Genomic DNA, 12,666 nt, shown 5'->3' on the forward strand with positions numbered 1-12,666 from the left:
TTGCTTTAGTCAGAGTGTCATTTTTGGCCTTTTGGCCATATTTGGTTTTCTATCTACAGGTGTTTCCGACAGTTGGTCATAAGCCAGTGACAGTTGACCTGGCTATTGGTTCTGAAAAAAGACTAAAGATTTTCTTCAGCTCAACAGATGGATATCACATCATTGATGCCGAATCTGAGGTTATGTCTGATGTGACTCTGCCAAATAACGTAAGATCCCTAGAAATATTGTACACCACAATCTGTCAAAACTCTTAATGATTTAAAAATATGATTATCAATATCTATACTGGAACTGAAACCTAAAAGGTAAGTATAGAGTGCCAGGAAGTAGTAATGGATAAGCAGAAATTATTGATGGCTTCTTAGTCCAGACAGCTGAGTCTCTTCTTCAGATAGATTTTGTTTGTCTGGCATGGTGTTTTTTGTTTGTTTTTAAATGAATAGTTTACACTGAAAAATCTGAACTTCTATTGATAAACCAAAAGATCTGATAACATCTGGCCCTTATTAATATTTGGCCATTATCAACTGGAAATGATTCGTGCCTGCCTCCTTTTATTATTTTTTTATGTTTGCTCCCTTTTAGATGGAATATATACTATACATTGCCTATCCATCCACTTTTATATATTTATAATAACCAGTCCTAATGGATGTATGAGTTTACAATCTTTGCTTTTAGTCCTTCTTCACCCCATAATACATAAACAGATTCTTTAAAACTACACCAGTATTGCAGCATCATTATCCCCTTCTTTATTCAAATGATAGTACTTTAACTGTGATATATAGCAAATTATCATAAAGTGTTCTCTTATAGTATCAATTATAGCTAGACTTTCTGATCAAAGGACTCAGCACTTTAAAAGCTAATGTACCTCAATTCTTTACTCTCAAATACTTATACATGATGATTCTGTGGCACAATATCTAAAATATGGATAATTGTAAATATACTATACATATCATTTATATAGAGTTCAAACATAATACCCCCTATACACATGCACCATACAAAATATAATTCTAGTGTGTCTCAAATTTGATGGTAGCAGTGATATTTGTTTTATAGAAAATTATATTTTAAAAAAGGGTTGAAGCAACAAATCTCTGCTTCATCATTTTTTAATTCCCCAGTTTGTTGGCAACTAAAATTTTAGCAGCTTAGCATTATATAAAAGTCCAGGAGAAAACTTCTATGTACTTTAAATCATTGTAGTAATGTGATATTTTACATAGCTTTCAGAATTATCTCATACATCTCTGACAAATTACATAGAGCAATTGTCAAATTATCAGTGGAAACACTAAAAAAAGTATTTTGGTCATATTAAAAATCTAATTAACTCATCACTCAGTTGTCACCTATGAGTATATAGAAATCACCCTGTTTATAAAGTAGAAAATATTGAGCTGAGCCCAGCCAAAGCCACATAGATATGAGTTAAGATTAATATTAATATGTTTTACAGTACTTTTCAGTTTGAGTCTTCCATAGCTTCCTGCATCTTATTTTCTATGTAATAGCAGATAGCCTTTGTTTTGAAGCTAGTGCCATATTAAAAATTGCAGTATTGGTCCAAGTTTATACTGATTTGAAACATCATTCAAGAAGATTGCACTCTCTGTTCCACTTGATTACCAAGCAAGGAGAATTATTTCCTTTTGAAGCAATCAGTTCATTATTGTGGAGGCAAGAATGGGAGATCAATTTTTTAAAAATATTATTTTCTGACCTAATTAGGATACCTTAAGTATATTCAAAAATAGTATTTTTAGCTAACTGCCCTAATGTCCTGACCCATTAAAAGAGAAAGGAATCTAATATAAGGGAGAGGAGTGTCTTCTGAAACAGAAGATATTGAAGATTATATTTTTCCAAGAGTGCCCGATTACAAAACCTGTAATGCTACAGGGGAGCCATGTGTGCTAAAGAATATCTGATTACTGCAGGAACCATCTGAGAAGCAAAGAATTACCTCTGGGGCTTTCTGAATTTACAGCAGTCCAGCTTTATTCTAAACAGATTTTTTAGAGACAGCCTTCTTTCTTGCAATTTCTTTTTCTCTCTTCTTTCATCTCTTCTCTGATTCAATTGCTCATGCAAGTGCCCAGGGAACGCATTAAAATTGCTTTTCGCCTCTGGATCCCCATTTTAGTTTTAAGGATTGTTGTTGCTGAGACATGGCCTGAAGCACTTGGCCTGAGTACGCTGGGTTTGGCAAGTATAGTTTCTGACCTTTTCTTCTTGTAACTTGCTAATTTAGAGAAATAATAAAGGAATGTAATTGTTCATTTTTTCAGGGAAATACTATTAATGTGGCAATTTCTGTAGTTTAAGTAAATTTTGTCACATTGTTTCATGCATTATAAAATTTTTAAAATTCTTAGATATTTCTTAGTATTTCATGTTATGTCGCCTAAGACATCTCTGAAATTGTATGTTGAAGATATTTTATGACTTATAAATTGGATAAGAAATCCTACATTTTTTGTGAAGGGAGAATGACTGTTCTATTTCAAGTAGTAATGAATATTATAGTTACCCCTTCTAAATATTTTAAGCTCAAGCTATTTTTAAGTTAATTTTTCTATTTCTGATTTAAATGAATTGGATAGATAACCAGTGATTGTGTATTTGTTAGTTGATTCACATATTCATCACTAAACTATTCACTAAATGTGCTGAAATGAATCTGAAGTCCCACTTTGTAAGAAGTAATGTTTCTTCTGTCATTACGTTAAATTTCAACAATTTTATCTGTGTTGGAAATGTTTTTTTCAAACAAAGTTTTCTCCTAAATATAAAGGACACTATTTGAACAGTGATGCCTTTATAACATAGGAAAGGTTGTTTTCAGGTGTTGGGTAGCATGCTGTTTAATATTAAAATAGAAGTTTCTCTTCCTCCCTGCACTTTGAAGCCCTTTTTGTCTTTATTGCTCAGCCAAGCTGCTTCAGTTAAAGTATTAGTAATAAAATGTTGGACATATAAATCTTTATGAAACATAATTCCAGCCCCTGGAAATCATTATACCACAGAATATCATCATTTTACCTGATTCCTTGGGAATTGGCATGATGCTCACCTTCAATGCTGAAGCCCTTTCTCTAGAAGCAAATGAACAGCTCTTCAAGAAGATCCTTGAAGTGTGGAAAGACATACCATCTTCAGTAGGTATGTACAAAATTTTTTCTCTTTTTTATGACCTCAGAGAAACTTCTATTTTCTGAAATATCACATTTTCTCCAGGCATATAAGGTTAATTTAAGATACTTAATAAGGTGTGTGTTTACCATATACTTAATAAATTCGCAAGGCTACCACAAAGAGACTAATTTTGACCAAGTTGTTCATGTGTAGTAGTAATATAACTAAAATAGGAAAGGAATTCCTTTCCACAATAATCTATAATTTTATTTTAACTCCCTTTCCTTGCAGATTTTATGCAGATGTTGGAAATACTTTATTCCCTCACATTGATTTTGGGGGTTTACCCTTATCTTAGGAGATTGCCAAATAATCATAAAAGGAGAGCAGAATATTTCTATTTCATATAGCAAATAGTGTTCTATTTAGAGAGTGATAATCCTGTGAAGAATCAAATACAAACTAAATATGTGACATATTGGGTCACTAAGATTTCATCATCCTTCATTTATGAAGGAGATAAATATGACTCTCTGGAATGCCTATTAGGTACTAATAGATTGCACCATAAAGAAAACTGCCTTTCATCTTCATCAGGCCAGGACATTTTTTTTCCTCTTAATGAATGCAGCATTGCTGATTTGGAAAATATGAATAACTTGAGACTCTTGTATATGTCTCTGAGGCTTGGTGACTACAAAGGTGATTCTAGACAGGGAACAGAATGCATATGAACAGTACAAATATTAGGAAGAGTAGAATGACTTGGTGGAGGATAAATGTTCCTGAAAGGAAGAAAGGGTTAATGAAGTAAATAAAAGAGAAAAGGAAAGGAGAAGTAAGGAGAGGGAAGGAAAGGTAGAAGGAGAAAGGTAGTTTATTAAGGAGGCAGAAGCTAACGAAATCTTTATATGAAATGGTTAAATGTGATCCGCATGTAGCTTTATTTTTTTATTTATTTTTTTTAAAGATTTTATTTGTTTATTCATGAGAATACACAGAGAGGAGAGAGAGAGGCAGAGACACAGGCAGAGGGAGAAGCAGGCTCCACGCAGGGAGCCCGACATGGGATTCGATCCCGGGTCTCCAGGATCAGGCCCTGGGCTGTAGGCGGCGCCAAACCGCTGAGCCACCAGGGCTGCCCCCCATGTAGCTTTAAAGACCAATTTGAAAGAACTGCTTTTTAATGGACATTTTTACATTACGGGATGATGGCACTTTGCATTGCACCTGTAGAATCCTTTCCTTTTGCACATATAGTGTTAACAATTGTCCTGAAAACCTCTTTGAATTTCTTCAAGCAATGAAGAACTCCCAAGGGTTTAAAACCATTTTAAGTGACAGAAGTAAATGCTTATAATTGACAGATCTGGGGCAAAATAAACTGAAAATAATGAATCTTGTTCTAACCTTTACAGTGGTACTTTTGTGATCAATATATTAATTAGAAATTAAAATAAGGAAACTCAGTTCAAATGGGAAACTGAGCAAACCTCTATATTTATGCCACTAGACAATCATAGGAATCAAAGCGGTCTTTAAAAAATGTCATCTGGCAAGCTCTTGTCCTTAAGACAACTTCTGACCTAAAACAAGCTATTTTAAGTTGCAAGAATTTGAAAAGCATCTCTCTCCACATAAAATAAGTTATAGCACTATAGGAATGTGATATTTTAGTTTGTGTATTAAGGATATTTTGATAATATACTAAAGACTACAGTATAACATTTATATTAAGGAAATAAGTTTCTCTTTCTGTCTAAAAACAGTTGCTTTGCTATTTAAAACTAACCTAGATCCAGATTTCCCCAATATAAAATTTACATTTCCTTGAGATATAATAAATGTTTTCAATAATAATATCATTGCTTAGAAATTTCAAACAAATATATAGAAGCTTAGCAATTACAACAGGTATCACTAAGCATTACCACTCCAAATCATTGGATCTTATTTCATAAGCAAACTAGCTCAGTTGCCAGGTTAAGTAGCAAATTAATGTTTTTCAGAATTAAGGTGTGAATTTTGTCATGCCATATGAACTGTGAGCTTGGACTCAGCAAGTATCAAATTTAGAATTTTTTGCTCTGTGTGGTTGTTGACAAACTACCAATTTCAATGAAGTATTCACATTGGTGACAAAAATTCAAATCCAGATAGACTAAATCTACTACTTATTTCCAACACTCAGGTCATAGATTACTCTCACTTTCTTTGTATTTAATTCCAGTCTGAAACTGGATTTATAAAGTCATTGTCCAGGAGAGCCATTTGTCTGAATAAAAATACCATTGTGAAATATAATGGTAAAAAAATGAAATTGTAATATAATTACAATTTTGTGATCAATTTCATACATGGAAATGTTTTGAACTGTAATGAAAAGGAAACAAGAGACCATAAATGCTTATTTAAGTTTTAGTTGAGGAATTCAAAATGCCTTACAGTATGCTTGTAAAAAGTCACTTTTGTCAAAGTTTAAGAATTTTTTCATGACTCCTTTTATGTATATTTAATGTATACATATATAGGCCAGGTAAAGTTTGGTTTAAACAAAAGCATTCTAGAACTTTTGAGAATTATAAAGAAAATTTTAACTATAATAACTCAGTTTATTGTTTCTATAATAGAAGAAAATGGAAGGTCTAAGAACTGAATTCTGATTTTAGTCATGTAACATGGGAATGAAGGTGCCTTGTTTTGGTGTTCTCTAGACTATTTCAGTTTGACTCAAAATCTTGATATTATTTTAAGTACAGGATTGAATTTATTTATGAAAATTTACTTTCCAATGAAGTACATAAAAAATCTACTTAAAAGTTAAACATTCAACAACAATTCTTCTCCCTGTGTCAGAAAATACTTTTCAGCACCAGCTGACTATATGACTGCATAATTAGGTTTTCTGCTTTAAGGCAATTGTCATTATTTTTAAATTGAAATGTAGTTGGTATATAATGTTATATTAGTTTTTATTTAAAAAAGGTAAAGTTTCAGGTATACAGCATGGTGATTTTATAATTTTATACATTACTCAATGCTTACCATAATAAGTGTAGTCACTATCTGTCAACCTCCAGTTGTCATAATCTTTATTGTTACCAAGTAGTAGGTGACACAGGGTGCAAAAGTTAAAATCTTAATAAAATTGCCTGAGTAAGACACAGTATCAAATTAGGTTTAGTTCTGTTTATAATGTGGTCATTCATTGACTTGCACTAGAGTTGCTAAAGTTATTATCTGAGCAAATCATTTTTTAACGTCTTAATTTTGAAGTTAATCAGATTTTTAATGTATGTCACTGAAGCCCAAATACAAACCCTTATGGAATGCTATACCTCAACTAGACTGTAAAAAAATGGCTGTCGGCAGATTTTACTTTCTATAAACAGGGTAGAATTAACATTTAGCTTTTTCTGTGGTATTAGAGAATAGGAATACAAAGACTAAGATCTAATTATTCAGGGACACCTGGGTGGCTTAGCGGTTAAGTGTCTGCCTTTGGCTCAGGGCGTGATCCTGGAGACCCGGGATCGAATCCCACGTCGAGCTCCCTGCATGGAGCCTGCTTCTCCCTCTGCCTGTGTCTCTGCCTCTCTCTCTCTCTGTGTCTCTCATGAATAAATAAATAAAAATCTTTTTAAAAAACCTAGTTATTCAACATTTGAATAATCACAATTATAACAGTGAATAGCTTGCTTGAATACCACTGCTGAGCAGCACATGGCCAAATGACTAACTATAGAAGGAGGAAAAACAAAATATGCTTACCTAAACTGAGCTTATTAATGAGCTTATTAATAATCAAATGTTGACTATGGTTTTAATTTGCTATTACTGATAGAAAAAAATTTCTGATTTTTAAATTTATATTATAGCTTATGAGTGTACACAGCGAACCACAGGATGGGGCCAAAAGGCCATCGAAGTCCGCTCTTTGCAATCAAGGGTCCTGGAAAGTGAACTGAAGCGCAGGTCAATTAAGAAGCTGAGATTTCTGTGTACCCGAGGTGACAAGGTATTGTTTATATCCCGCAGTTACAGCAAAAATAAAGCAGGCAATGAAAATTAAGTAAGAAAATCCTTTTCCTCTGGCCATAAATATATTTATGATATAATTCCCAAATTGGCAAACTATTGATTGATAAAAAACAATTTTTCATTTTGCAGTAGTAATATCCCATTTGACAGGAAAGAAAAATAAAATTGAAATTTGTCAATTATTTATGTAATGTAATCGATTTTAACAACAAATTCAGATAGTTTAAATGGAAAATACACATTACATAAAACCATTACAGTCTCTACATACTATGAGAAATAATAGCATGAAAAAATAACCCTGACAAAACTAGGAAACATCCACATTTTAAATAGATTGCAGAGGATTCAAATTAATTTCAGAACAGGCAGGGTAAACATTATGCATGAAGGAAAAAGTACTGGTTTGCAATATGAAGGGATATAATGGGAAGAACCAGTGTTTGAGGTCAGATAGACTTAGCATGCAGTCCTGGTTCTGCCACCTAATGAGGTGTAAGAATCTGGAAGACTGATGAATCTTCCTGATTCTTAGTTCCTTCATCTCCAAATGAAAATATTAATAACTCTTTTGATAACAATTTTGAAAATTAATGATAATGTGTGTATAGTAAGCATCTCACAGATTGCCTGAGACATGAAATACATTAAGTCAAGGATAGTTAGTGTTATTATCATCATCATCAATGTCAAAACCCTTCTAAGTATATTCATTGTGGATGTGGAAAGCCTTAGTCCTAGCAAGGAGGCCTCTGCTATTTATTTTCATGTTCTGTTTTAAATTTCTTTATGGCACAGACCATACTCATAAGACATGTTCCTCTCTAAACTGGTTAGTTTAACTCATAATATCAATCTATTGGTGTCAGTCCATTCCACTGATATAGAAAATCCCACCAAGTAGAAAATTTCAGCAGCCATTTAAACAGCAGCAACAATGGTGAACAACATCAAATATCTTAATCATTTCCTTATATTAAAAGAAAAAGTACAGCCAACTTGAGTAGATTTTTTAGTAGATTTTTTTAAAGCAAAAGGAATAATCCTTAACCAAAGTCAATCAAGAATGTCACCAGATGAGTGCCACAATGAAAATCTAATTTTAACTATGTGAAGTACAATTATATAGAATATGATAGATTATTTTTAATATATAATTTAGACTCCATACCAATTTAAAGTCTTTTTCTTCCATTTAAATCCTGGTCCAAAAGAAAAGTATGGCTTAATATTTTAATTAGTTGATGTAGAATAATTGAAATTATAGTTGTATCTGTCAAATATCAGATTAAAATGTAGTAAATATTTACTGATGATATCTCTTTCTCTCTTTTTAAAGCTATTTTTTACCTCCACCCTGCGCAATCGCCACAGCCGGGTTTACTTCATGACCCTTGGAAACCTTGAAGAGCTCCAAAACAATTATGGTGTTTAAAAAGTTCCAATGATTTATTACATTTACAAACATCATAAATATGCAACTTGCATTTTAATATTTCTGAGATTAAATGAGCATTCAGTTTTATTTTAGGGAAAAATTAAATCAGATACTTTACTTTTAATGTAGCACAAAATAGTTCTAATGAGAAATGCAGCTTTATATATAAAATTAACTATAGCAAGCTCTATGTACTCCAGTGGTGTACAATGTCTTTTGCACAAACTTTGTAACTTTTGTTACTGTGAATTCAAATATTACTCTTTGGACAGTTTGGACAGTATCTATATTCAGATTTTACTACATGGTGTAAAGAAACCTGTAATAAGTTAGATCATAAATCCTTTCAAAATAATTGACCCTGAGTGAAGTTTTTCAGAAAAAAAACAGCAACAAACTATATGTACATTTGCAAAGTCATATAAAGAACCAAAGTTTAGATTATTAAGTGAAAATAATGACTATTGCTATAAACCAGACTAAGCCTGAACAACCTACATGCCTGGAGAAAACTACAGTGATAAAAGGGAAAAGGCTACCCATTTACTTATAGTTCCTTGACAGTCAAGCTCCTAGTCAGAGACCAGTTGTGTTTTTTTCATACCACGGTAAGCTGGTTTTCTCCTGATAAGGAGGAAGAAAGTCTTAGATGCTTGATTTTCCTCAGAACCCCTGAAAATGTGCAATAGCTGTTTAAAATAAAACCACCAAATAATACACTTGCAAGACTGAATACAGGACTGAACTATACACATGTACTGTAGAATGAGTTTTTATTTTTAATACATTAAAGTAGGCATCAAATTTTAACCCCCAAAAACAGATTGGTTGATTTATCAAAACTCTTATCTGGCCAACAGTGGGACCATCAGACAACATTGAATATTTTCCCAATCCCAGATTAAACTATATAAAAATTCTACCCCCCACCCCGGGTCAGTCGTTAAACAAAAAGAACAAAATGTAACAACAAAAACTTTGGCTGCTAATGCTTATGTTTTCCTATTTCTATTACTGTAAAATCAGAAATTAATCTAAAAGTGATAAGTCTACATGTTGGGATTTAATGTTTAGGTAAAAAAAGAAAGAAGAAAGAAGAAAGAAAGAAAGAAAGAAAGGAAGAAAGAAAGAAAGAAAGAAAGAAAGAAAGAAAGAAAGAAAGAAAAGAAAGAAAGAAAGAAAGAAAGAAAGAAAGAAAGAAAGAAAGAAAGAATATTTTGAAAAAAATACAGCTTTCATCAAATTTAGAGTAGTGAAAATCATGCTAGTCTATCACCCAATATATTATAGATGCCATAGATAGGTGGTGTTTGGTCACCTATAGTACCTGCTACCTGGTGAAAAACATAGTTTCATAATTTCCTCAATACCATGGTTAGTTCTGGGGCAACAGAGAAGCAACAGAACTACCGCAAAGTATACCTCAATATAATTCCTCTAGTTCTGCTTCAAAAGTATGAAGCAAGCACTAGCAGGATACTAATTTACAAACTACCTGGTTAACCAAAATACAAAAGCAGCTGACTATGTGTGATTTCATGATAGCACATTGTTTCTTGACACTCTGGTGCCAAGAATGATGATTTGGATTTTCCTAACAACTTCTATCAAGAGTGTAGTAGCTCAAAATGAGAATTTAGGAGAACCTGAATCCATGAATTAAAGAAATAAATGTGATTCACATTTCTGTTACTGTGACACAATAATGTGATCCTAAAACTGGCTTATTCTTGTGTGTTTACAACTCGAATGACTTTTTAATGCAGTAGTTTAAAGAGAAAACAAACATTTACGTCAAATTATTTCCTTAGAAGTAGTCTTCATTATTATAAATTTGTACACCAAAAAGCCATGGGGTACTTTGTGCAAGTACCTCATTGCTGAGCAAATGGAGCTTGCTATGTTTGAATTTCAGAAAATTTTTCATTTAAGTAGTGTGTAGAATCAAGTCTTTTAAGAATTCATTTTTTTCTTCATAATATTTACTCAAAGTTAAGATTCAAAAATAAGTTTTATCTTAAAATCGTATTTTAAGGCATTAAGACAGTAAACTATTTTAGGAAGTCAACTCCCATTGTGCTTTGTGGCTGTTATTCTAGTAAACAGAGACCATAGTGAACTGAATCTACAGAGATGCCCCAAAGTAAACAGGAAAAATTACAGATGTGTAACTGAGCTTTAAAGGATGAGGTGTTAATAAAGAAAGGAAGCTGAGTACATATCACGAAAGGAGATTGAAATGTTGAGTAGCCAAATAGAAAGGACTGAAAATATTTAAAGTGGTTCATAGGTAATGAGTATTTCCAATTTTGATGTTATTCCATCTGGAATTTTTATATCCTTTGCCAGCTGAAACGAAGTGAAGAGACAATTAAATTTCATAGTCAGTGCACAGTAATAGAAGGTATATCTACACCTTGCTTTGTAGATCAAGCACCTGAAGCAATGGAGGGGGAATCCTGACCAGCCAATTCCCCTAGCCCTGTGATTGAAATCATGAAAGTTCTAGCAGCTTGTGAGTAGCACTGGGACAAAATACAGTTTTATTTTAGTGTACTTTAGTTTTTTCACTAAAGCCTTTGTCCAAAATAAAAGGCAGTGTTGGAAATATTTGAAAACTAGAAAATGATGTATGAAAAGGGCTGACAAGAAAAGCTCTGAGTGATCATGTCTGTTGAAGTGAGCTCAGAGCCTCAGAGGAAATAGTAAGAAAGGGTAATCATTTATATAGTAAAATAGGCAAAGCAGAAATCATACATGTGCATATACACGCATGTACACATACATACAAACCAGTAGAATGCATAATTTTTAATATTTTTAATATTTTAGTGCTACCAGTTTCTAGAGAAAATAATCAGTAGATATTTTCTGCCAGAACTCATTTAATTGAAATAGTATTCATAAAACTAGGAATAATGCCACATACATTCAATGGGATCTTTTAAATACTCCAATTATTTTTTAAAATGTACCTATTTAAATCAATTTATATTCGATCTGTGCTTTAAAATTTATTGAAATAATCTTTGAGACTGCTAATTGTTTCATCAGAAAATCTGTAATGAACTATTGTTCAACCTCTAAAAATAAACATTTTAAAAAATATTGAATGATATCTTTATTTGAAATATGCTTGTCTAATGCCTCAGAATTAGGATTCATTTGGGGAATATTCAGTTCTTTAAAGCATGTAATAAGGTATGAATTGGAAGTTTTTAGGGGTTTTTCTTGTTATTGCAGTAGGAATTCTGGCTAAGGAGGTTTACATTGATTGATTAAAATTTTTCTAGGTACAATAGTAGAATTTCCTCAAAATGTATGGGACTTTGCACAGACACACAGCATCACCACAGCATGGGTAAAACCCAAGGAAATTTTAATGCCAAATCCCTTCCCATCCCACCCCAGTGTCCTGAAGTCCAGTGGAAAATAAGAGGAGAAACCTTTTCCAAATAGAGGAGTAATAGATTTATAGTTTCTTAACATTCAAGAAAGGGGTTAGTGCAGGCTGATGGTTGAAAATGAAAGACAGAATAATTATGGCAAATTGTCAAGAAAGTTGAGTCCTTCAGTTGGGAACAGAAGAGGAATAACACTTTTCTCAGCAGGTCACAGAAGCATTAGAGGCATGGCCCCATGAATATTCTGTTGTCTAGGAACATTCTAGAGAGAAGTTTATCAAGTTTTCCCATTACGGCCAGCTGACCATGGTCCTAATTTGTCATGTGTGGCAAGGCATTCATGAGTTGGGTTACCTGGACATGACAAGCTCATCCAGACTTTTAGAGTCTAAATTCAAAGTGCTTCTATGATCAAATTGACTCATTCAGCTTCATATATAGAGCCCACAGACTTCAACTATTTTAAGAGGCAGTGATCCAAGTAATAAAAATATCATCACAGATTGGAATTAGAATGGGCAGGGTGGATAGCCCAAGGCTGAGAGAGGGCATTTTCCTAAGAATGCTTTACCAAAACACAGGGACAGGGTAGGTCATGAGTAGAAGCTGCTATTAGCAACTTTATCATTC

The 12,666-nt window shown here is 32.8% G+C and overlaps 1 protein-coding gene across 2 annotated transcripts in view; it reads left to right on the top strand.

Annotated features, from left to right (window-relative positions):
* NRK (Nik related kinase) overlaps positions 1-11,740 on the top strand; it is a 146,860-nt gene extending 135,120 nt beyond the window's left edge. Inside the window, exons 25-28 of one of the 2 annotated variants that reach the window (XM_038587977.1) lie at positions 60-209; positions 3,021-3,180; positions 7,032-7,171; positions 8,534-11,740. In XM_038587977.1, the coding sequence (XP_038443905.1) occupies positions 60-209; positions 3,021-3,180; positions 7,032-7,171; positions 8,534-8,629 (546 nt within the window). In that variant the 3' untranslated portion in view covers positions 8,630-11,740. The remainder of the gene's footprint in view (positions 1-59; positions 210-3,020; positions 3,181-7,031; positions 7,172-8,533) is intronic. The other variant, XM_038587978.1, reaches the window with a different exon arrangement.
* The last annotated feature ends 926 nt before the right edge of the window (positions 11,741-12,666 follow it).

The sequence above is a fragment of the Canis lupus genome, chromosome X (genome assembly GCF_011100685.1).
Source record: "Canis lupus familiaris isolate Mischka breed German Shepherd chromosome X, alternate assembly UU_Cfam_GSD_1.0, whole genome shotgun sequence".
In the NCBI taxonomy this organism is placed as follows: Eukaryota; Metazoa; Chordata; class Mammalia; order Carnivora; family Canidae; genus Canis; species Canis lupus.